Below are 25,720 nucleotides of genomic sequence, written 5' to 3'. Positions count from 1 at the left end.
AAATAAATAAATAAAACAAGCATTTTATTGATTTCTGTTTCCTAATCTCTTTTGAAAAATGGGGAAACTAAGGCAGAGGCTTATGGACCCAGTGTCTCCTAACATTGTAGCGGAGCTGTCTGTTACCTAGAAGATCTGTAAGAATCGACTTCCCCAAGTCCTAACCACTGAGCCATTCCTGCGATGTCCTACCTACAGACGGCAACACTGTCTCTCACTTTGATTCGCTCCTTTTTCTTGGGTTTTGGTGCCTATTAAAATTCAGACGTAAGCCGGGCGGTGGTGGCGCACGCCTTTAATCCCAGCACTCGGGAGGCAGAGCCAGGCGGATCTCTGTGAGTTCGAGGCCAGCCTGGGCTACCAAGTGAGTCCCAGGAAAGGCACAAAGCTACACAGAGAAACCCTGTCTCGAAAAACCAAAAAAAAAAAAAAAAAAAAAAAAAAAAAAAAATTCAGACGTAAGGTACTGTTTTGTTTTGTTGTTTGTTTGTGTTTTGTTTTTCCAGAAAGAATCCTTGAAGTGACCAGCTGAGGGGCCAGGGGTGAAACGTGAATGGTGGGCACCACCCCACATGACACCCGGCCGGAAGTTGAGCCTGGAAGCTTACAGCTGTCAAGAACACAGTTGTGGATAGGAAGCCATGAGCTGGAGTTCGTGAACTCCAGGGACTCCCTGCCTCTTTGGCTGAGAAAATGAGGCAGATGTTCTCGGCAAACTTGAAACAGGATGGTGTCTTCACTTCTTAAAAACTTGGTGTATGCTCTCCTCCTTGAAGCAACAATCTGCATGTATGTGTGTGAGCGTGTGGTTGAGTGCATGTATATACAAGTTCATGTGTGTGTGTGTGTGTGTGTGTGTGTGTGTGTGTGTGTGTGTGTGTGCAAGTTCACGAGTATGTATGCACATAAAGGCCAGGGGTTGACATCAAGTGTCTTCCTAAATCTCTATGCACCTTACTTTTTGAAACAGGGTCACTCACCTAACCTGAAGCTCACTGATACACTGGACTGACTGGCCAGGAAGCCCCGGAGTCCTCCAACCCCCAGTGCTGGGATAATAGACAAATGAGTGTTGGGGATTCAGTTCAAGTTCCCATGCTTGTGAAGTAAATACTTTAACTGACGGAAGTCATCTTCCCAGGTTCTAAACTGTCATTGTAAAAATGTATATCCACAGCTCATTCCCAGGTTTAAAAACCATCTCCAGCAAGAAGAGGCCTGAGAGTCTCACTAAGACCTCTGATCTAAAGTGGATGTATTATCAACCATGTCTCTCAAGTGGTTGAAGCCAGAACAGGGGACGGTGCCTTCGTACCTGCATAAACCCTGCTCAGTCCTGTCTGCTGGCTTTTCAGGTCTCCAGCTATAGTCCTGATCTACATGATGGGCATGGGACCTACAGACAGGTGCTAAGGGGACCTCCAGAGCAGACATGGACCTTGTGTCCCGGGAATATATAGGATCTTGTGTTTACTTCAGGGTTTATATTGGGTTTCCTGTACGAAGGACTTCAGCTCTGTGTAGCAGGAATCTTAAAGAGTCTTATTAATAAAAACAAACCCAGCCGGGCGGTGGTGGCGCATGCCTTTAATCCCAGCACTCGGGAGGCAGAGCCAGGCGGATCTCTGTGAGTTCGAGGCCAGCCTGGTCTCCAAAGCGAGTTCCAGGAAAGGCGCAAAGCTACATAGAAAAACCCTGTCTCGAAAAACCAAAAAAAAAAAAACAAAAAAAAAAAAAAAAAAAAAACCCAAGGCCAGTTATTGGGGTGAATGCTGAAAGATCAGAGAAACAGAACAGGCCACAGCCACCTCACCTTGCCAGTTCCTCAGTTGATCCTGTTTCCTCAGACTGGAAGCCTCTGTGTCCATATCCAAATGGATCTCAGCTGAACTGCTTCTCAAAAGCCTAAAAGCTTAAGCAGGCTCTAGTTCCTCGTCCTCATACCTTAAATACCTTTCTGCTTACTGCCATCACTTCCTGGGATTAAAGGCGTGTGTCACCATGCCTGGCTGTTTCCAGTGTGGCTTTAAACTCACAGAAATCCGGATGGATCTCTGCCTCCCAAGTGATAGGATTAAAGGTGTGTGTGCCACCATTTTCTGGCCTCTATGTCTATCTAGTGGCTGTTCTGTTCTCTGACCCCAAATAAGTTTATTAGGGTGCACAATATTTTGGGGAACACAATATCACCACAGCTTTGTGCTGTGGGATGTCACATATGCTGTGACTATGTGCTGCTATGATTGGCTAATAAAGAAGCTGCTCTGGCCTATGACGAGTCAGGATATAGCCAGGCAAGAAATCCAAGAGAAGGACAGGAAGAAGAAAGGCAGAGGTGGGAGAGATGCCATCCCGCAGCCCAGGGAGCAGCATGTAATGGCACACAGATAAAGCCATGAAATATGTGGCGACATATAGATTAATAGAAATGGGCTGAGTTTAGTTATAAGAGCAAGAAGCTTGAGCCATAGACCATGGCCATACAGTTTGTAATTAATATAAGCCTCTGAGTGATTATTTTATAAGCGGCTGCGGGACCACCAGGCCAGGCAAGGGGCCGGGTAGGACAAGAGGAACTCAGGACACGAAAAACTTCCAACTACAGCTCCGTTCTCAAAGCATTCAGCGATCTGTTGTTTGTCCTGGTTCACAGACCACTCCTGGTCAGCATACACTTTTGGTCTTTGGTGGCTTTCCATCAGTTCTGTCCAGCGGCCACTGGGCAATGTTATAACAGAACTCAGGCTTGCAGTGTCTATTGGAGACTTTATCTCAAACTTCTGAGCATTTTGAAAGTGGGTCAGGGTTTTCCATAAAGCAAGCTCCCACATAGCATAAAGCTGTGTACTAGCTCCAACTATGAATGAAACCACCACCCCTTTCTTGCTCATTCAACAGATAATCAATGCTCATGGCTCACTGACTCCCTATTTGAGGATGCTCTCCTTGCCAAAATGCATTCCCAATCCCGGATCAGGCGCTTGTATGGTTACCTGGAGGGAGACATGTACTCAGCAGGAGAAAATCTGAGTTCCCTGGTGTGCATATTCCCCCATGAGATGCAATCCGAGGACATTCTGCCTTCGGTTTTCAACTCCCGCACTGTCCATGTGCCTTTATTTAGTGCCACGTGTTTGGGCTTTTTCTTGGTGTTTTCAATGTTTTATTTTTACACAGGCTCTCACTGTGTAGCCTGGGCTGGCCTGGAACTCACTCTGTAGATCAGGCTGGCCTCAAACACACAGAGACCCACCTGCCTCTGCCTCCCAAGTGTGGGGTTAAAGGCATAGAGCACCACGCTCAGCTGTTCTCGGTGTTTAAAATCACACCAAGAGCAGCGCTGAAGCGCTGTTCAGAGTTCCTAAGTGCAAGATGGTTATGCTGTGCCTTACCATATCGCACAGGGGAGTGTGTGTGCTAGAAAGATCCTTCAGTCACGAGTTACAGTGCTGTTAGCTGCGAGCTCAACCCTAACAGAGCGAGGATACATATTAAATAAGATGACTGTGGACAGAAACACACAGAGACTGTGACAAGATTATGTACTGACAGGCTGATTCTGAGAGCAGACACTCACAGGAACCTCACCTAACTGAGATTCACTGCTCTGCCCAAATGTCATGTATGGATTTTTTCTATGCCTTTTATTACTCTTCAATAAACAGTGAGTACGAAGGAGAGGACTGGAGAGCTGGCTCAGGAGGGGAACTGCCTTCTGTGCAAGCATGAAGACCTGAGTTCAGAACCCTAGTGCCAACATCCAAAAGCCGGATATGGGGGCATGCGCTTATAATCCTAGTGCTGGGCGGGCAGAGACAGGATGACCCCTGCCCAATGGGTCAGGTCCAGGTTCCGTGAGAGACCCACTCTCAAAAAACAAGGTGGAGGAAGACACCCCATATCTACCTCTGGCCTCCACACGCACACGTGTACACACACAGAAACACAAACACATGCATATGACACATAAACACACAAAAGCAAACACAAACTAGACAAGGCAACCAACCGTAAGATCAGCAGGACTCACTAGGACTCCCTAGACCCTGGCCAGGAAGAGGAGTCTAGCTTCCTGCCCACACAGAGAGACAGGGCAGGCCTTCGCCTCAGAGCTATTTCCACAATGCCACGAGGAAGGACATCAAGGGACATTGAAGGAAGTCCCCTCCCTCGCTGGCATCTCCTTCCCATTCTCTTTACCCCCTCAGCCTCCAAGGCATCCTGGGACCTAGCTCAATTGGCCTTTTGATGGCTGTCCCTCACCCCACTCCCTAGCTCTCAGGATGATGCCTACCATGTCTGAAATCTCTTTCCCAGCCACAGGCAAGGCCACAAGGACCACACTGTCCTTACCCTGTGACTTCCCCTCGGGTCAGGAGGCACAGGCAGGAGCTCCTTGCTTGACTCTGCTTTCTCGGCCCCAGGCTTCTTGTGGTTTTAATTTCCACCCACAACCCAGAAACTCACCTTTGCCTGACCTACACAGCTTCTCTCTCATTCTTCAAACCCACAAGATGGGAACACAACAAAAAACAAACAAACAAAAAGTCTGTCAGCCTAGGAAGATGGTTCTTGCTGCCTATCCCGAAGACCTGACCTGACTCCCCCACCTCCACCCGCCAGGACCTAGATGCTGGAAAGAAAGAACCATATCCCAAAAGTTGTCCTCTGACCTCTACCCATGCACCATGAGACAACTGCCTGTACATATATACACACATATTAAATAACTAAAATGTAATGATTTCTAAAATGTCCCTCTGAATGGTCCTATTCCAGGATGGGGAGAGCTGGTGGGGAATCCAGCTAATTCTCCCCCTTGGTGTCATAGTCAGCCTCTAAAGGTACTTCACACTTCCTCATCCGCACAGGGCACACGGTCAAGCTACAGTACACAGAAGGATTTCCTATTCTCACAACCAAGGGCCCAGTTTCTGGTTTATTTGTTCTAGTTTGTGGTGTTTCAAAGCTCTCCTGCCCAGAGGTAAAACTGTGTTGAGAAGGTGTTCACAAAATACCAAGTGATTCACATCTGAGTAAGATATGTGGAGTGAAGCCAGGAGTCTGGCCATCCATCCAAATGTGCAGACACATTTACTGGGGGCACCCGAAGGCAGAGATGATCTGTCAGGTTCTTTTCCTCATCCAAGCAGAGCTAGCTGCTCAATGCTTGGCCAGGCAAGGTGAGCAGACAGCCCAGACTGGCCCAGCCCAACAGCTACACCTCACAGTGGAGCCCCTGGGGAGCCAAGGTGAGTTGTTAGTGAGAGTGTTAGCCCCAAAGAACTTTGTTTTCCTCAACTGCCACCAACTGTGCAATTAAAATTAGTCTCTCTGGCCAACAGCGATGACCCAAGCCCAGCTCTCAGGCCACAGCCTGCAGGTCTCTGTCACCTGCCTCAGATGGAACTGGGATCTTGCAAGAACACAGGATGTGGGGACAATTACTTGAAAATAATTTTGAGCGGCAGCAGAACAGTGAGAAGAAGAAAACCATTGTATTGTATGACACCTTCTCCATACAACTGGAAAGATGCACACATGCCTTCCCAGAGATTCCTTGCCCTGCCCGCCCATCCTGAGACTATCTAAGAACAGCTGGAACTCCATAAGAACTGCCTCCAGTAGTCATGAAGGAGTCAGTAGTCACTTGCAGGGATGGCCCTTCTCTGCAGAGTGAAGATCTCCCTTCTATTACACAGCTGGGCCCTCCCTCACCAAGCACTAACAGGTGGGTAAGGTCTCCCCACCAAAGAGATGGTAAGAACTGAGTTCCACTCATCTTTGTTTTCCAGAGCAGCGCTGTTAGCCTTCTGTCTCGACAGCAAAGCACCTGACAGAACTGACTTAAACAGAGGAAGTATTTATTCTGGCTTCACACTGTCAGGGTTTCAGTCCACTTGACCTTGCTGCTTTTTGGCTCGTGGTGGGAAACAAAAGCCATGATGGTAGAAGCTTGTGGTAGAGGAGGCCTGTTCACCTCTTGGGAACCAGGGAGCAAAACATGGACAGGAAGGGACCGTGGTCTGAATATTCACTTCAAAGTTTCACCACCAATGACCTAATCTCCTTCCTCTAGGCCTGCCTGCCAAAGGTTCCTCCGCCTCCCAAAAGGCTTACTAGCTGGGACCAAGTCTTCAACACATGACAACACAGGGGCCTTTGAGGGACATTCAAGATCCAAAGCAGGTAGAGTGCTCCTAAGGACCTTCACGACCATCCTCGGGATCTCTTTTCCAGACCCTGAGGTTCATGGAGTAAAGTGACTTTCCCAAGATCACTTTCCCAGGATGGTTGGTTTGAAATGTCAACAGGCCAGGACAATCATCTGAGGTGTGTGCCTCAGTGGAGGAATTGTCTACATCAGGTTGGCCTGTGGGCAAGTCTGTGTGGGATTGTCTTCCTTGCCTTAAAGGATGTGGGAAGACCCACCCCAAATGTGGGAAGCACCTTCTGCTAGCCGCCCAGATATAAAGGACACAGAAGAAGGAGCATTACTCCATTTACTCACTGGTTTTAGAAACCAGTCCTTTCTTCTGGGCTTTTTTCCAACATGGACTGAGGACAAGTGGCTTTCTAGGAACCTTCCAGGCCTTCAGATGGGTGCCACTGAGACACTCAGCCTCGTAGACAAACCAGCTGCTGCTTCACGGCCTCTCTGGTGTGAGGCAGCAGTTGCTGGACTAGCCACTGATGACGCCCCTAGCCTCAAGGTTTTGGCCTTCCGAGTGTGCTGCTGCTAGTGTTCTGAAGGTATTGTGTAAACTAAGCACACCCTTTATTCCTCTAGAGAACCCTAATAGCCATGGCCACTGTGTAACAAAGCTGAGATGTGAACACAGCCCTTCCGACTTCTGATCTTCACTTAGAGAGCCACATGCACCCCATACTCAGGGAGATGGTCCCATAAATTTCTAACACGCCCACTTCCTCCCCATTGAACTTCCACTTTGAGTGACTAAGATAACAGTTACTCCACCTGGGCTTTGTACTGTCTTTGAAGCTGGTAATCCCGTGCCACAGAGGGGCTGTGCGCTGGAGAATGTTGTTCGCCATTTCCCTCCCCTCATGCCACCCACTTTTTGACTTTTGACAACCAAATCCATCTCTAAAGATGGCCAAACCCGCACAGGAAGACAAAACTGCCCCAGGTTGAAACCAGAACACAGTCCCTGAACTGAGTCAAGTTGAGTTTTCTGTTCCCTGCAGGCCAGGTGTCTGAGCTGGGGACAGGTTCCTTTCTCAATGGCTGCAGGTCCAGAAGGAGTGGGAGAATAAGAGAGTTCTTTGTTGACTGATGCCTGCTACGATCATACTGGGCTTGTCCTATGCTTGACAGATGTCCAGAAGGACTCTGGAAAATTCCTGTCCACTTTTAGGCCTCTTCGGTTTCAGCTGCTCCCCAGAGCTCTTTTGTCCTCTTGGTAGCTCATCCAAGAAGGCTTTGAGGACACAGCAAGGTCACAGGGAAGCCTGATCAGCCAAACGTCTATGAGCGGCTGGAATTGGCCACCAGCCCTCCCAGGTGCTCAACTACAGGGAACACATGCCCAGCTTCCCATGAAGTTTCGTAGTATCCCTTAGGAGACTCAAGAGTATGGGAGGTGTCCACTCCTGTCCCAGTCTCTGCACTGGGGGATCACAGAGCTGTGGCTGTGCTTGTCATAGAAGTCCTACAAGGTCCCACAATCCCTACTTCTCAGGGTAGGTCGGTAAGTGGGTCCTGAACTGCTCGGCTCTGTCTGATGTCTCCATCTGTGGACTGGCGCCTCGGTCTGAGCAAGGATGAAGAATCCGAATCCTCACCATGGTGTGTTCTATGTTTCTGAGATGAGCAAAGTGGCACATGTTGCTCAGGTCAGGGTACTGTGTGGGCTTCACACAGCAGAGGTGTGTGAGACTGTGACAGCCTGGGACCCGAGGGGAGGCAAACGGTTTTGAACGCAGAATTGTTGTCTCTGGCCCTAATCTAAAAGGCCTTGAGTGCCTGACCCAGGAATTACAGCTCTACTCCACATGTGTTGGGAAGGCATGGAGAATTTGTAAAGAGGGACACTCCATGGTTAGATGTGGGATGAGAACTGGAAGGGAGTCAAGTTAATGATGGGGGAGTTCTGTGCTGGGGTCTAGAGTGTAGCGGGAGAGTACCTGCACAGTATTTGCTAAGCTCTGGGTTCAGTTCCCAGTGCTGGGGAAAAAAAAAAAAAAAAGTACATATTGCTGTGGGGATGAGGGAAAGTAGCAGCACTTCCTGTGGAGATGGTTGAAACTCACTGACCAAGTTGCACAACATGACCAGTATTTTTCTCCCTTCAGGCCAGGTAGGAGTGGGGCACAGATTAACCAACCTCACCTACTACCTGGGAGGTGGTGGGTGTGGGGAACCGTCTCCACTGTGCTGAAGTCCAGTGCAATCTTCATGGAGGACAATCTAGAGTCACCTAGTGAACAGCGGACAGGAGTCCACTGTGGGGAATCTGTCCTGGAGAGCCACAGTGTGCTTCAGAAGTGAAACTGGCCGGTAACCACAGTACAGTGACTGTCGTAATTAGGGTTTCTATTGCTGGCATAAAACACTATGACCAAAAGCAACTTGGGGAGGAAAGGGTTTATTTCAGCTTACAGTTCCATATCACAGTCTTCCATCATCAATGGAAGTCAAGGAAAGAACTCAAGGCAGGAACCTAGAGGCAGGGATTAATGCAGAGGCCATGGAGGGGAGCTGCTTACTGGCTTGCTCCCCATGGCTTACTCAGCCTGCTTTCTTATATCACCCAGGACCACCAGCCCAGGGGTGGCCCCACCCACAATGAGTTGAGCCCTCCCACATCAATCATCAGTGAAGAAAATTCACCAGACTTGCCCACAGGCCAATCTTGGGAGGGGGTGTATTTTCTCAACTGAGGTTCCCTCTTTTTTTTTTTTTTTTTTTTGGTTTTTCGAGACAGGGTTTCTCTGTGTAGCTTTGCGCCTTTCCTGGGACTCACTTGGTAGCCCAGGCTGGCCTCGAACTCGCAGAGATCCGCCTGGCTCTGCCTCCCGAGTGCTGGGATTAAAGGCATGCGCCACCACTGCCCGGCGGTTCCCTCTTTTAAAACGACTCTAGCTTATGTCAAGGTAACCAGGACAGTGACCAAGAGGGAAAAAGATTCAAAACCAGCACAATGCCCTTCATCAGGGAGAACTCACAGGAGACAGTACTTACAATGATGGGGTCAAGCCACTCAAGCTGGTCATGACACATGTCCCTTTATTGTGGACTTCAAATATCAAAGGGCAAGCCAATATGAATAGCATGGAAAAAAAATCATTCATGTGCCTATCCTGGTACGTTAGAGTCACAACTGTGGTGTGTGTGGGAAGGAACAGGCACGCATCTCTTTGTGTAGGGTGGGATTAGACGACATTCAGAGAAGGGTAGGGAGGAGGCTTTGTGTCTTGTATATTTAAAAGTTATTTTAAAGCCGGGCGGTGGTGGCGCACACCTTTAATCCCAGCACTCGGGAGGCAGAGCCAGGCGGATCTCTGTGAGTTCGAGGCCAGCCGCCTGGGCTACCAAGTGAGTTCCAGGAAAAGGCGCAAAGCTACACAGAGAAACCCTGTCTCGAAAAACCAAAAAAAAAGTTATTTTAAACTTTACATACAGTAAAATTCTCCCTTTTTGCTGTTAAGTTCTGAGCTTTAACACATGCTTAGATTCTTTAAATTGTCAGGGATAGGATGCAGACTAGAGTTAGTACGCTAAAGAATTCACTTGTCCTACTCCTGCACGATAGGCTCTCCAGCTACCTCTGGTAAGATCTGATCTGTCTTCTTCCCGATTTCATTGTCTAAGGAGCATGTGGGAGGGGTCACTGTGCCAGGAGGCTTTCAAGGGTAAGGAGACTGGGGAGTCTCTATCTGAACTTTTTCTCCATAGTGAAACGCCCCCATTTCTGAGAGTCACAGACACGGAGGAACACAGGAAGGGCCAGGTAACAGGCCAGAGGGCTAATAACACTCTCAGGAAAGGGCCGAGGAGGGAAAGAGAAGGCTAAAAAGGAACCTAAGTGTGAGCAGCGATGGCTTTCCTAAAAAAAAAAAAAAAATTCAAGATACGTGTGGGCATTCTTCCAAAAGAATCAAACTAGGCCCAGGAGATTGACTCCAGGGCTTTGGGCATGTGAGGTGATCCTGGTTTGTTTGTTTGTTTGTTTTCTGTCAGCTTGGCAGACACTAGGGTCATCTGGGAAGGGGGAACCTCAATTGGGAAAAAAGCCTCCATCAGATTGGCCTGGAGGCATGTCTGTGGGGGCATGTCCTTGATTGATACAGGAGAATCCAGCTCACTGTGGGCAGTGCCACCCCTGGGCAGGTGGTCCTAGGAGGTATAAGAAAGGTAGCTGAACACAAGTCTGGAAGCAGGCCAGTAAGCAGCTTTTCTCCATGGCCTTGAAAGGGAAAAATCAGTAGCCATCTTGAGAGATGCCCACCCCCTGTCCCCTCCCCCGCCTCCTCTAAAGGTATTTGCTGACCAGCAGTTTTAGAACTGACCAGAAGTCTAACTCATAGGAAGATAAGGCTGAAACAATAAATCTATATATCCTGGACTTGGTAAAAACAGGATATGGGGAGTAATGGACTCAACTGACCAGAAATTGAACTTATGGGAAAATAGGACTGGAATAATAAATTTGAATGTGTATATCCTGGGTTCAGAAAAGCAGGACATAGGGAGTAAAACATTTATGTCTCTGTAGATACCCTGCATCCTGTTAGCCATCAGTAACCTCATGCTTATAGTTCAGCCAGTAACTTCAACGAACTACCTCACCCCTAGCTCCCTGGTCCAATCCCAAGCTGCATGTAAACCTTTCCTATATAAACCCCTTAAAGTGAGTGCTCGGGGCCGTCCTCCTCCACCTGCTGTGTCGGATGTTGGATGCACGGACCAAGCCCCGGACTTGTTTTGTTACTAAAAAAGCTCTGTGTACTTGCATCGGATATCGGCTCTGTGGTGGTCTTGCTTGGGGGTCTTGTGATCCGGGCACCACAGCCTCTGCTTCTGTTCCTACCTCCCAGTTCCTGCCCTTCCTGAGTTCCTACCTTGACTTCCTTTAGTGATGAACTGTGACCAGGATGTGTAAGCTCAATAAATCCTTTCCTCTACAAGTTGCTTTTGGTCATGGTGTTTTATCAGAACAATAAAAAGCAAATTAAAGCACGAGATATAAATCTCTCTACCCCCTTAAAAACATTCCTTTGAGACAAGGTATTGCTAGACTGTAGTGGCTGGCCTCCATCTTGCCACTGGCTTGCCTCTACCTCTCAGTAGCTAGAATTACAAGTATGTACCAATATATCAGGCTCACAGCAAGCTTTTTCTGTGTTTTAGAATTTTTTGAAACAAGACACTACCACCTTTTACAAACAATTCCTACCATATGTGTGGAAAGCTGTGTTCCTGACCTGTAATTTAGACTCCAAGATGGATTGGTCTAACAGGACAAAGGATGGTGTCTTGGAAAATGAACAAGCTGGCTAACCCTAGGCCATTTCCCCCTCATAGCAGATCAGCAAATTGTGGCTCAGGTCTATAAAGAGGCCTGCTCTGTGTTGAGGAGCACGCGCGCGCACACACACACACACACACACACACACACACACACACACACACACAAAACTGCGCTTGTGTAACTACTTCTCACTACTTCATGGTAGCCTCCTGATATCTAGCCCTTTGGCAAACCGAGCTCCTGTACTCATTACAGTAATTCCTGTGCCTCCTGCCCTCATCCCACGGCTGAAAAGTTTACTCCTCCCTTCAAAGAGAACACAGGGTGTGGACGGGCAGGGCAAACATCCCTGCTGGGGACAGAGCAGCTGGAGACAAGGGAGCAGTTTAGAACTGTGCACCCACCCGGAACACTCAACACTCACTTTATGGCACACACCTGGGACGGGGGTGGAGGAGTGGCAGCCTATCTGTGAACTCTGGGCAAAGTCCCTGCCAGCACAAGGGAGTCGATAGCAAGACTTAATTATCTGTAGGAAACAGATGAACATGGCCATTAAATCTTTCATTATCTATAGGTTTTATATGGGTGAAAATTGCCTCCAGCTGCTATAGTTTTGGAACAGTGAGGATGAGTGTAGAAGTCATACTAATGAACGAAGCCACAGACAGAGCTCAGTCTGGGGACAGTGTGGGGACTGTTTCACAGGTGAGCCTCAACCACACAGACCTGAGATTCTGCTCTGGTCTGTCTGAGGCAGCCTACAGACCCCCAGGTGGGGTTGAGGAGAACAGGACCAAGCAGCATGCTAGTCCTGACCCTTGTCTCTCACATCACACCCTCTGGGACGATGGGTTCCTAACAGACTGTGGCTAGTTCCTATTCTTTTCTATTCTCAGGAAAACACAAACCATTCCCTGTGCCGAGTAAAAGAACCCAAATGCATTCACTTTGGGAACCAGTGGCTATTTCTATAGACTAGAAAATGTCAATGTACACAGATGAGCAAGCTATTGAAGAAGGTCCTCATGAAATGAAGACAGTTTCACCTTTCCTGTAAGTCAGAGCAATGCACAAAATACAAGGTTCACTGCACACCATCCCAGGCACATTTCTTTATTTATTTAGGAGACTGGATCTCATTATTTAGGTCAACCTGGTTTCCGACTCATAATCCTCCTGCCTCTGCCTATCCTGGACATTTTATAGTGTCAGAGAGGTCAAACGTAATTAAGGGGCCAAACATTGCCCCCCAGCTTCTCCCCTTTCAGCTCTAGCTGTGACCCTGAGTTCTACTCATTCACTAGGCCCTTGAGAGACATTTCCAGTCCCAGACCATGGAAGCAGATGGTGATGATATCAAACTTTCACCTACGAAGCAATTCTCCTTGCTATTAAAACAGCTTTCTGAATCGCTCTACAGCTGCCTCAATAACACACTGAAAATGTGCAGAGCAGATCATCACCTAGGACTTGACCCTCCCCTCAAACTCTCCATTGATACAGTGGCAAGGAAATCATCACAAATTCATGACTGAGCCAATAGGCTCAGGGACCAAGAAAGCTACCCTCCCCCCCAAGGTTCTGGGATCTTCCAGCATCCCTTAGGAACTCAAAGTGACTTACATACCTAATGCTTTACTAACTTCTTACGTGGACACAGGAAACATCAGTTTATCTTTGAGCCTGTGTTGATGATGTTTCCTTGAGAGCATTTTTTCCTGTGTCTGCATCTGCTTTTTCAGGGTTCTGGATTTCTCAAGAGAGACACCAAGCTTGGCTTCCTCTCTGTCCCACAGAACGGTACTTAAATGGACTCCCAGACTTATAGGAGCTTCTTAAAAATAGAGGGAACATTTTAAAATAAAATTTGCCATGGAAAAACTGTTGCTAAGGTCCCCAGTCTCTCTGTGAAATGCATAAGTATGTATACACACACACACACACACACACACACACAGAGGACCCACTAGTTGTATAGTTTTATTTTCCATTATATCGTAAGTCTGCAATGGGTGGCTTCTATAATTGGGTTGCAGATACTTCCAACAGATTTCTTTTGATCTGGAACATCATAAATAAATCAAAGAGGGATACAAATCATCTATTTTGTCTCTGTTCATCTTAAAGACAATTTCCTTTAAAGGTTATTAAATAGTGTCCCAAACCTAACATCATCTCCCTTAGGGGACAGGAAGCAACAGCTGACGCTCTTATGACTCCAATCATGCACAGCATGATTTCCACGTGAGGCGTGCTGCAGAGGCCTGATTAGGGTAGGGGAAGAAGTTTTTCGTTAGGGGATAAGGTCAGAAGAACTCTCACAAGCCAGAAGGAGATTAGGACCAGGGAAAACCTGCATCAAAATTAGCACCCACGTTGTCGGCTTGCTGAGACCCAACGTAGGAGGAGCATTTGCATCACCCATTTAGAGCCTGGGGATATTCTGCAAAATCAGTTTTTAGATTTCCTTACTATGTCTATATATATGATTTTTCTGCATCACACAACATTCTGGTATTGGACTGCCTATCTTCATTATAGTCCCGATCCCTTTAAAATGTTTATTTTTATTTATGTGTATGGTGTTTACAGCATGTGCATGTGTGAGTCCAGGTGCCTGCAGAAGTCAGAAGAGGGTGTCAGAACCCATGAAGCTGAAGTTACAGGCAGTCAGCTGTGAGCCACCAGGCATGGGTTCTGGGAACCAAACCCCAGTTCTCTTCCAGAGAGGCATGCTGTGGGATGGTCTGTATGTCAAATGTGTTGCTGATTGGTCAATAAATAAATCACTGATTGGTCAGTGGCCAGGCAGGAAGTATAGGCGGGACAAGGAGGAGAAAAAACGGGGAAGTGGAAGGCTGAGTCAGAGAGACACTGCCAGCCGCCACGATGACAAACAGCATGTGAAGATGCCGGTAAGCCACAAGCCATGTGGCAAGGTATAGATTAATGGAAATGGATTAATTTAAGCTATAAGAACAGTTAGCAAGAAGCCTGCCACGGACATACAGTTTGTAACCAATATAAGTCTCTGTGTTTACTTGGTCGGGTTTGAGCGGCTGTGGGACTGGCGGGTGAGAGAGATTTGTCCTGACTGTGGGTCAGGCAGGAAAACTCTAGCTACAGAGGCAAGCTCTTAATCACTGAGCCATCACACTAGCCCCGCTGCTCTGGTGCTGGTGATTGAACCCCAGGTCTGTGTAGGCATGAGTGACAGCCTCGGCTTCCTAACTCTCAAACACGTCAGCGGTTCTAAGAAAATTTGATTTTTCTTCCAATTTCTCTTTGTACTAAGGTCCGCGCCTGTTTGTACCGGTTTCGTAAGCATCCCAGGTACACATTCCCGCAAACACTGTTTTCCCTGGGACCCATCTATTCCCAACAACGACCTTGGAAGGCTCTTACCAGCTCCCTGGCGGGGCGACTTCTCCTTCCTGGGCTCGGGAGGCAGGATGACCGGTATGAGTCTCTCAGATTCCCCGGGGCTGGCATCCAGGCCTGCAGGTGGGTAGGGCAGGGTGAGGCTCGGCAGGAGAGGCTTCCTGGGCAGGGGTGGCTTGGTACTGGGCTGCTCAGGAGACCTGGACTTCCCTTTCCCTTGCCCATTGGGGGACCTGGAACTTCGCAGTGCAGGGGCAGCCCCGGCATGGCTCTGTTCATCCTTGGGGAGCGGAGTCAGACCTCCTCTCTCCAACCTGACTTCCGCGCTGTACCTCTTGATGGCTTTCGCCTCCTGGGCAGAGCCGTCTCTGTACTTGAGCGAGAGCGAGGTGGACCGTAGCTTGACTGGGAAGGGGCTCTGGTCCTCTCCAGGGGCTGGCTCCTTTACACAAGGATCAGCATCCTGGAGGCTCCTGCCTGGTCCTGCCTGGCCGGCCCCCGTGTCCCCTGAGACTTGAGGGTCACCACCCATAGTCTTCCTGTCCTGGAGGCTCCTGCTTGGTCCTGCCTGGCCGGCCCCCATGTCCCCTGAGACTTGAGGGTCACCACCCATAGTCTTCCTGTCCTGGGGCTCTGGCAGCACCTGCAGGTCATCAAGAGCTGCCTCACTCCTCCAGGCAAGGCCACTCCGTAGTAAAGGTGCACGGCCCCCTGCAGGCGCATGGCCGGAATGTTCCGGAAGGCGAGAGCTGCTGGCCCGGGCACGCGCTCTGCTTGAGGTCACGGAGAACCTCTTAACGCTGCGCGGTGGCTCAGTACTCCGCTCGCTCTTCTTCCCCAGGGCTGCCTTCTCTGGACCCCCTGATGTCGCAGCCTGCGCAGGCCTGGACCGGGCCGGGGGCACAACTGCTCTGTCCTGGACTCCAGGGCTGGGGTCTTTCAGAGGAGACTCTCCGGGGGACCCACCGGAGGCCAACGCCTTGTGCTTCAGGCAGCTCTTGGGTACTGGTGGGCTCGGGGAAGGGGCTGTGGAGGACTCTGTCCCTGCTCCCTCAGGCCTGGGTACCACCAGGGTCAGCTCCTCCTCCTTCTGGACACTTTGGTCCTGTCCCTCTGTATCTGAGGGTGTCTCCAAGATGGTGTCAGTGACAGTCTCAAGAGTTGGTGCCTCTCCCTTTGGAAGTATTGTGTCCCTGTCCCTATTGGTAGGTTCCATGATCTCTTTGGGGGGTGCCATGTCTCCCTTGGAAGGTGACATGTCTGTGTCTGGAGGTGCCATGATCCTCTTGGGAGGTGCCACATCTTCCATGGAAGGTGACATGTCTGTCTCTGGAGGTGCGATGTCTCCCTTGGAAGGTGACATGTCTGTGTCTGGAGGTGCCATGATCCTCTTGGGAGGTGCCACATCTCCCTTGGAAGGTGACATGTCTCTCTCTGGAGATGCGATGTCTCCCTTGGAAGGTGACATGTCTGTGTCTGGAGGTGCCATGATCCTCTTGGGAGGTGCCACATCTCCCTTGGAAGGTGACATGTCTCTCTCTGGAGGTACCATGATCCTCTTGGGAGGTGCCACATCTCCCTTGGAAGGTGACATGTCTCTCTCTGGAGGTACCATGATCCTCTTGGGAGGTGCCACATCTCCCTTGGAAGGTGACATGTCTCTCTCTGGAGGTGCGATGTCTCCCTTGGAAGGTGACATGTCTATCTCTGGAGGTGCCATGATCCTCCTGGGAGGTGCCACATCTCCCTTGGAAGGTAACATGTCTGTCTCTGGAGGTGCCATGATCCTCTTGGGAGGTGTCACATCCCCCTTGGAAGGTGACATGTCTGTCTCTGGAGGTGCCATGATCCTCTTGGGAGGTGTCATATCCCCCTTGGAAGGCAACATGTCTCCCTCTGGAGGTGACATGTCTCTCTCAGGAGGTGCCATGACCCCCTTGGGGAGTGTTGTATCTCCCTCAGGAGGTATCACATCCTCTTTGGAAGGATGAGTCTCCCCTTCAGGAAGTGCTGTGTCCCCTTTGGGAAATGCTGCGTCTCCCTCAGGAGGTGCTGCAGAGTCCTCCTTGGAAGGTGCCATGCCTCCCTCAGGGACATCAGATAATGGAGTTTCCACATCTCCAGAACCACAAACAATCTCCTCAGATACGCTCTCTACTAGAGGACTCAGGCCTCCAGAGGACAGCTGTTCCTTCTGGATTTCACCGTGGGGAATATGGTACGGAGAACCTTCTGGCAGAGATGGGGTTCCTGGGCATGGAACTGAGACTGCCATGGGCTCGGTGACCTCTGGCGTAGCCCGCTGGCTTGAGGGTTCATCTCCAGGAGAACCGCCCTCCTCCATGCTGGCACTGACTGCCATGCTGTGCTGTAGGCGAGCACGTCTGGCACAGGCCCCTCCAGGGAGCAGCAAGGGTCCAAACTCAGGCCTTCTGCCCAGCATCAAATCCCGCTGCCCAGCACTGGGATGGTCTTCTGTATTGACTCGGAGTAATCGTTTCCCTTCATATTCTTCCTCCTCCAGGGTCCATGACAGATCACTCAGGGATTCAGACTGTGCCCTCTAGGAGAAAACAGAGATGAGAGACAACCACACTGCAGCAAATGTTAGAGTCTGTCCCTGCTTCCTCTAGGACTAAACGTGGGTTAGGAAACACGGTAGCTCTCAAAGGCTGATGCTGGAGTAGAGATGTCCACACACACAGATCTCTTCAGCTGCCTTATGAGTTCACATGGAACCTTGGTTCATACACTCAGCAGATCCATGGTAGCCAGGCCCTCAACGTAAAGGCAACTCATGCATCCAGATATGCTATCACCCACCTTTAATCACAGCACTCGGGAGGCAGAGACAGGCAGATCTCTATGAGCTTGAGGTCAGCTAGCCTGGTCTATATACTGAGTTCTAGACCAGCTAGATCTACACAGTGAGATTCTTTCTAAAAAATAAAAAAAAAAAAAAAAGGAGCTCAAAACAAATGGGTGCCTGCCTGCCTAGAGCCGAACAGAGGGCCGAGGACCAAGATAGAGTGACGATCTGTCCTGCTTTGTGTTCTTTGTTAATTCTGTTTCACTCTAGACTTATGTGAGTGAGGAGTGGATTGCCATTGTTTTTTGTACTTGGAGAGCCTGGAGACCGAAGGCATGGAAACTTTGGTCAAGACTGAACTAACTAGCTGTTAATAGGAATCCCAGGTCAACAGGCAGTCTCTCTCTATCTGGTCATGGGCTGCGATACCAAGTCGTCACACAGCATTGCTCTCCAGGGTTGTGCCCTCATTGAAAAAAACAGGTAGTTTTCTTAAAAAGTTATATTTGTATCATGTCAAACACAGTGAATTGTAAACCACGGGATAAAAGCCAAAAATTTCAGTTGTAAGTTCTGTGGTTTTCCATTCATGCCAAGCCGGGACCCTTCCACTGTGCCAGACGCTGCCTCCCGCTCTGAACCTCCAGAACATTCTACCAGCCAGACTCCCTCAGTCTTTATTTCCTGCAGATAACCTGCCTGAGCTGACGGTGCTTCCTTTCCTGGCTCTCTAACGCACCTGGAATCCTACACAGCCTTGTGGCATTTTTTCCTTTGGAAAGGCCTCTGGAATTTAGATGCTGGCCTGGCTTCCTCTTGGCTGTCACACACTCAATTCCTCCTCTCAGGAAGAAAATGAAAATCGAGGCAGACACAGGTCATGCAAAAGCAATATGTGAACATGATTCAAAGGTTAAGGGTCGATTATTGCAAAACGTTCAGGACATCAAACCTTGGGAATCATTCCGGCTGTTGCATTAAACAGTGCTCTGTCTTGTTTTCTAAGGTAGGAGATGTGACCTTGGGTACGTAAGAGTTGGTTCTTGTTGCTGATACTGTATTTTTATCTCTGTGATGCTGGGGATCAAATCCAGGGCCTTGTGCAGTGAGGCAAGTGCTCTAACCCCAAGCTACACCCCCAACTGCTATTTTTAACATTTCCAGCTGGCATCTGCTTGCTAAAGATCACAAGAAGTCTGGGATGTCTGTGACCATACCTAAGCTCATTTCTGCCAAAATGCACAATTCTCTTCTTTTGGATTTCAAAAGAAGTTGAAGGAAGAAATCTACACAAGAAGTCTGGCCAAAAGCTGCAGGTTCTTGACTTGGTCATGTCACTGGTCTTTTGCCATTTTCTATTGGAAATTATTGATATGGAGGGCTCAGTAGGACATGGGTCATGATTGGAAACCATCCATCACAGAACCCAGGCCAATTCAGCAGACAGCTGGGGATCCAGTCTGGCTAGAGCACCTTCCAGCTGAGCTACTGGCAGCTACGGAGGTGACTATGGGAGTGGGGGACACAGCGGGATGAAGGCTGGCATGGGGTGTACCATCCAGAGGAGGGAATTGGATGCTGAGTAGAGCCCAAACGGTGGAAAAGCAGCTCCCACAAAGCCCAGGACCTCTGGCTAGCTGCATTAGGGAGGAACTCAGTCTCCCCATCACTGCCAGGGTGCACTGTGCCTACTCCATCTAGGCAACCTCCTGGGCATTTCCTCCTTTGGGGCTTCACAGTGGTTTGGTACTCTGGAAACATCCTGAGGAAACAGAAATGCTCAGCCTGTACCAAGACGAAGAGTCAGTTGAGGCTAGCGGCATACCCGTGTCATCACGCCAGGAAGCAAGTTCCATGGTGCAGTGTGCAGCAGTCCCTGGGCAGAGGACCCTCCAAACCACGGGCAGCACGGTCTCTGTCTGAGCTCTGGGTCATGCATTTGGCAGCTCTTCCAGCCACCAGACCAGAACTAGTCATCCAGTCTCAGCGCTCCTATTAAAATGGAGTTGACAACATTCCCTCTCCCCAGCACTGCCTGGCTGGGCCTGAGGACCGAGTGGTGTAAGGTGTAAACCTTTACAGGCATTCTGCTCCAACTACAAGTAGAATTATACCAAAAGCATGGTTCTCTTAGCATGGGTGGCAGGACAAAACGCTGAGGTAATAACTGGCAGCTATCCCTTCCAACTTCTCCTGAGGTGGGGGCCGAGGGGCCCAGCCAAACATGTTTCAGCTTTGAAATAAATATCAGCCTTGATAGCCAAGGTTTCACTGTGCAAAATAGAGGGGTTTTCTCCGTTTAATAACAACACTATTTTTTTCCTTCTTTTGTCTTTTTGCATTTTTGTGTGTATTTGTATGTGTGTAGAGTGTCCGTGTGTGTATATGTATGTTTGTACATATGTGGGTATGTTATATAGATGCATATGTATATAGGTGCCTATGTACGTGATGTCTGGAATCATCCTCAATCCATCTTCCACCTCATTTATTGAGGCAGGGTCTCTCAATCAAATCCAGAGCTCACTGATATGGTTAGTTTCATACGCCAGCTTGCTCTGGGCTAGAATTACAGGGGGACTGCCATGTACACACAACAGTTGCTTGGGTTCTGGGGATCCGAACTCTGGTCCTTACACTTGCATGACAACTACTGAGCCATCTATCTAGCCCCCCCCCCTCTTTCGCTCTAGAGCTTATAAAAGATTCAGAGCCTTAATGCCATGGAGTGGAGAATTCAGGCCCTGGTGACACAGCTGTAATTACCCCAGCGAGGAGAGCAGCATGGATCAGAAGGGATTGCTGTGGGAACTCTGAGGATGCCAGTGTGTTGGGGCTTAGGTGAGATAGAGAACGCAGTCCCACATGCTATGGGGGGATCAGATGAGGGGAAAGTAGGCTTCCCTGTCGAGCAGAGCCTAAAGAATCATGAGGTCTCTACAGAAGTGTCCTTGGCTGATTGGCAGCTCATGGGGCAGTATGTGGCCCCTTCCATCACTGGAGTAAGAGAGCACCTAAAAGCCAGATCTGGGGCAGGGGGAAGGCCTCTGTGGGAAGAGGAGCTTTAGGACCCAGAGCAAAGTGGCTGTGGATACTGATGGGCAGACGCTGCTAGTTAGCACAGCTCCTGAAGTGAACGAAGGGGCAGTGGGGACCGGTAGGAAAGTGTAGATACCTCTGAGAACTTGAGAGAGTCATGCCTGCTCTCTACCAAGCAGGGCAGGGGGAAAGAAATAAGGAGTTTAAATTAAGGACCAGCTGGGTTTCCTTGTTTTCCCAGGCTGACTTACATCAGATTTTTGTTATAGTTATTTTACCAAATGGTATTCCAGGAGGAAGGCAAGTTCAAAACTCAAGAGAGTTTCAGCAATGTTGGGGGGTGGGGGTGGGGACAGCAAGAAGGGTTGCTACTTAGTGCCATTCTACATGAGTTCAGGCAGGTCTGGAGTTCCTGGAGTTCATCAAGTTCCCAGAGCATGTGGCTCTATATACTCATTGGACACAGTGAATGGATCCAGGTGCCTCCGGTACTGATTCCCGAGAAGTCAACCCTGTCAGCCTGTGTTTACAAAGCCCCTCCCACAGGCCAAACAGAAAAGTCACTCTCTTCAGGAAGTCCCTGACACCCAGGTGGGGCCTGCTGCTTGTCTCCAGTCCATGTGCCTAGCTTGTCGTGAAATCTTCAACACCCGCAACTGTGTTTTGAGGAAAGGGCAGGGGAGATGTTACTCTACAAGTCCTTTTCAGTGTGAGAAGTGATTCTTCTTCGCCATGCCTGCCCTGCCCCCTGCCCTCCAGAGCGGAGGCATCTAAGCCCTGTCGGGATAAGAGGAGTGAAGGAATGGAGTGTCTGTTTGACACAGTGGATTCTTGGTCTTTGTAGCATGAACAAATGCACGCAAGTATTAAGGTCTGGGTAGGCTGTTTATACAAGAGAGAGATGCCCGATTCAAGGTGCAAAAGACGGGCAGGACTAGCGTCTACAGTGTGGTTTTATCCACCACGGAGGTGCTCAGATGCCTATGCGGCTAGGCAGTGGGTGGGGCTGTCATGCCTGCCCATCCCACCCCTACACAGAGGAGGAAGGCCAATTACCGAAGACAGGCGCCTCATTTTACTTGATCTCTGGTTGCGGGGCTTAACCAGGAGCTTGTGTTTAGCTGCAGAGTTATCCAGGCAAGAGGAGATTTCTGGAGGGTGGCTGAAGTCAGCCACAGGTGCCAGGCTGCCATCCAAGGTCCGGGAGGAGACGGTGGCATCACTCGCGTGGTCAGGAGACTGTGGCCGCGATGAGGACACTAAGATCTTCACAGTACAAGGAACAAACACACCAAGCATTAATTTAGGGACAAAGGGTGGAGACTGCTGTCCTACTAACCCCTCTTGAGTGCACTTCCGTGCTGTCTTTGGACTGTACCTGGGAGAGAATATTTCCAATTGGCTCTTGACAGAGAATGTTTTAGAATACCCCTTTAGAGCAAGTGGCTGGGAGTTCAAAGGGTGGGGGCCAATCCTCAGGCCATGTGAACAGGGTTCTTTAACAGGAAGACTTTTCACTGCCGCTTTCACCAACAAAACAGAGTAGCCCAGTGTCTCCAAGGGTGGAGGGACCTGCTGATTTCATCCAGTCGGGACTGTGGCCCAGCAGTGAGATCTCACAGGAAAGCGCTGACGCCCCTGCTCAGCCCTTTTCCTGGTGCTTCCTTTGTTCATTCTAAAGGGTCTCTAGAGCCTCCCAGGAGCTGGCTTCCAGCTACCATATGGTGAGCTACAGATGTGTTACTAGTTTACACCTCAGCGGGGAGGAACTGACAGTCAGCAACAGCAAATGCGTTGCCATGGGGGAAAGGGCTTCTGGCAGCCATGTGGAAGAAAGAGAAACACCCTAAGACACCCGCCCATTGAAACATCAGAGTGCCTTGCGCTACTGAATCAGTATGTTCCATCCCACTGAATAAGTAAGCCCCGCCCACTGAATCAACAAGCCCCGCCCACTGAATACAGCAAGCCCCGCCCCACTGAATACAGCAAGCCCCACCCCACTGAATCAACAAGTCCCGCCCCACTCAATACAGCAAGCCCCGCCTCACTCAATACAGCAAGCCCTGCCCCACTCAATACAGCAAGCCCCTTGGGAATGCAAAAGTGTGTTTCAAGGCAAAGCATGGACTTTATAGCACACGCAGCCCTGATGAGGAGCAAGACACAGAGAATCTGGGATGTGCTGGACTTGAGAAGACCCCTGCCACCTTTAAACAAGCAAGCAAACACAGATAAACAAACAAAAAACAAAACAAAAATCTGAACCTTTCTATTGGAGCACTGGACTAAATATTAGTGTTGCGTATATATTTTCTGTTTGGTTGTTGAGATAAGGTCTCTCGATGCAGCCCTGGCTGTCCTGGAACTCAATATATAGACCAGGATGGCCTTGAATTTACATAGATCTGTCTGCATCTGTCTCTCGGGTGCTGGGATTAAAGCTGCACGCCACCATTCCCAAATTTTGGTTTCCTATGATGATAGTAGACTAGATAGACTATCAAATAACTGGTAAAACCCTCAGAATTCATTTTAAAATATAAAGTGATAACCAGAGGAATAAAACATTAGGTAAGTGCTCGCCCAGCACAAGTGACCCCCATTTGGCTAATTAAAATCTGTGCACTGCAGTGGCCATCGGGTTTGGAGCTGAGTTCCATCTTCAATGAATGAAGCTGCTCCTCCTGCCTGATCCAGCCAATCCAGACAAAACCAGCTGCTGTGAAAGTCAGAGGCTCAAGGGGTACAGGAAGTCAAAGAGAGTCAGCAGCAGGTTGCTCCCAACAGGAATCTCCTCACCACAGAGCCTGGCACACACAACCATATCTAATCTGGAAAAGGGATAACAGAATTGTACTTGGGGGTGTTTTAAGGCGCTAACAGGTGCAGTTTTAACTCCACAGAGTAAGGCGACAGGACAGACAACCTTCTCTTCATCTAGCCCTTCCTGAACTTGGAGAGCAGGTGTGGGTAGCCTTCTGCCCCTAGACCCAGCTCTTACTGTGAGCAGGGATATGCTTACCCTGAAGCCAAATTCTGGGAGTAATTCTCTGGGCAGCTCCATGGGAGTTCCCAACCCTAGAGCTGACTTAAAATCCGCCACATCCCAGTCTTGACTTTTCATTAGTAATATTCTGGGAGCTCACAAATACCAAAAAAAAAAAAACAAAAAAACAAAAAAACAAAAAAACAAAAAAACAAACCACAGCTAGTGTGCATGCCGGGGAGAGAGAATATCTCCGAAGCCGAGAGTTACCGAAGTTGGGAGGTTACTGAATACAATTCCAAGCAATCCAGAAGTGGTAACTCTATAGTTCCATTGTAAGCAATGCCCTGGCCAGGCCAGGGGCGATGTGATCCAAGTACGCCCAAGGCAGGTGTGCTGCACAGCTCTCAAACACAAAGTCTGTTCTTTGTTTTTCATAGGTCAACATAATTTGGATCATTTCAATTCTGTCTGCCCTCAGCAAGAATGCTTATTACTATGGAGAAAATGGCCATCTGTTTTTATCATTTATATATGAATACATTATATGGATGCTAATGTTCTTACCACAAACCAAAATGGCATCATGAGCGTGCCGGGGTGTTTATTCATGAGATGGAGTCGATGGGGAGGGCAGTATTTAGGATTACTTCTCCAGTGACTACGGTCAGGCCCTGCTGGTCAAACTTCATGGGTTGCCTTGTTTCCCAGAGGGCCCCATGTGACTTGCCCAAACCAACAGGGTTTCTTCCGTTGTGACTGGGACTTAGAGCTGAATGCTATTAAGTGTTTACTGTTGTTCACTTTGTCCTCTGGCCAATGTCGTGACAGCAGGGAGAAGCAGAAGTAGCTAGTTCCCTTTTCAATGGCATTCTGGATCTGGGCATCTGCTCAGACAAGACAAGGCACAGAGCAGATGGCATCAGAGTGACCACACAACCACACGACATGATAGTGCGCAGTCTCCCTTATTCACGGAGATCTTGTAGGGAGACACGGGGGGCCTCCAGAATTTTAGCAATGCTTAGTGGCAGGTGGGATGGAAACGTTTGGGGGCGCACATATTGCACTTGCCTTTATAGTTGGGCTTGGACCCACATCATGCAGCAGGGACATCTCTGGGGGGCTCCGGGGCAGTCCGTCATCCTCAGAGCTCATACCAGTCTCCTCTGCCCTCTTGGTAGGAATGCCTCCTGGAGGCGGCGGCCCCATCTTCACATTACATTGTATCTTTAACTAGGTTGAAGGAACGGCAGTCATTCTTAGCATTTTCATCAATAACACCCAACAACAATAACACCCTGCTCTGATTCATTCATTCAGGAAATAACGTCAGCACCCTTGCATGACGCAGAGCACCGGCCTGAATAATTGCCTGTCCCCAGTTCCCTCACTGATGTCCTTATCGATCAGGCACTCACCAACAGGGTATCCGCATGTGACTAACTTGCCTGCCTGAGGAGAACTGTGAAGACCCTGTGACTCTACCTTCAACTGTATCAAACAGCTAAGCTGAAATCTCTTCGGAACTTCTGGATTAATTAACCCTGGACAGACACCCAAGCCACAGTGCCCAAGCCAACCCTTACCTGCAAGGCCTTGATCCGGTCACACACATTTTCTTGGGAAAACACCCGCACAGGCCGAGCAGGGTCCTGCCCCGATTCAGGAAAGAAAATACTGTCGTGTGAAAGGGCACGGTTGCCCAGAGTGCCCCTGGACTCCCTAGGATAAAAAGAGTCACTGTGAGCTTTTGCCCACCTCCATCTGTCCCTGATCCTAGGGACTTGGAGAAAGAGGGCGCATGAGTGGCATGTCCTCCCAGAAGCCCTCTGTCACGCATAGTTAGCAGCTGTCTATTTGTCCCTGTCCCTGTCAAACACTAGTCAGAACACTCTACAGAAGGGCATTTCCCTAAGATATTTGAAGGTTGTAGGAGATTTTTTTTTTTTTTTTTTTTGATTAGTGGAAAAAAACAAAGTTTGATGAGGTGTGAGGTCCAAG

At 49.1% G+C, this 25,720-nt stretch overlaps 1 protein-coding gene across 5 annotated transcripts in view; it reads right to left on the bottom strand.

The window, feature by feature from the left end:
* Positions 1 to 25,720, bottom strand: part of Cracdl (CRACD like) — a 125,889-nt gene that overhangs the window by 6,251 nt on the left and 93,918 nt on the right. For all 5 annotated transcript variants that reach the window (XM_052745129.1, XM_052745131.1, XM_052745130.1 and 2 more), the window contains 4 exons: positions 25,306 to 25,441; positions 24,791 to 24,952; positions 21,784 to 21,993; positions 14,904 to 17,442 (listed from right to left, as the gene is read on the bottom strand). In XM_052745129.1, coding sequence (XP_052601089.1) covers positions 14,904 to 17,442; positions 21,784 to 21,993; positions 24,791 to 24,952; positions 25,306 to 25,441 — 3,047 coding nt within the window. The remainder of the gene's footprint in view (positions 1 to 14,903; positions 17,443 to 21,783; positions 21,994 to 24,790; positions 24,953 to 25,305; positions 25,442 to 25,720) is intronic.

Source organism: Peromyscus californicus, unplaced genomic scaffold, assembly GCF_007827085.1.
Source record: "Peromyscus californicus insignis strain IS unplaced genomic scaffold, ASM782708v3 Scaffold_19__1_contigs__length_69161282, whole genome shotgun sequence".
Taxonomy (NCBI): domain Eukaryota; kingdom Metazoa; phylum Chordata; class Mammalia; order Rodentia; family Cricetidae; genus Peromyscus; species Peromyscus californicus.
Note: the sequence above shows the minus strand (reverse complement) of the source record. Positions and strands in the feature narration are given on the sequence as shown.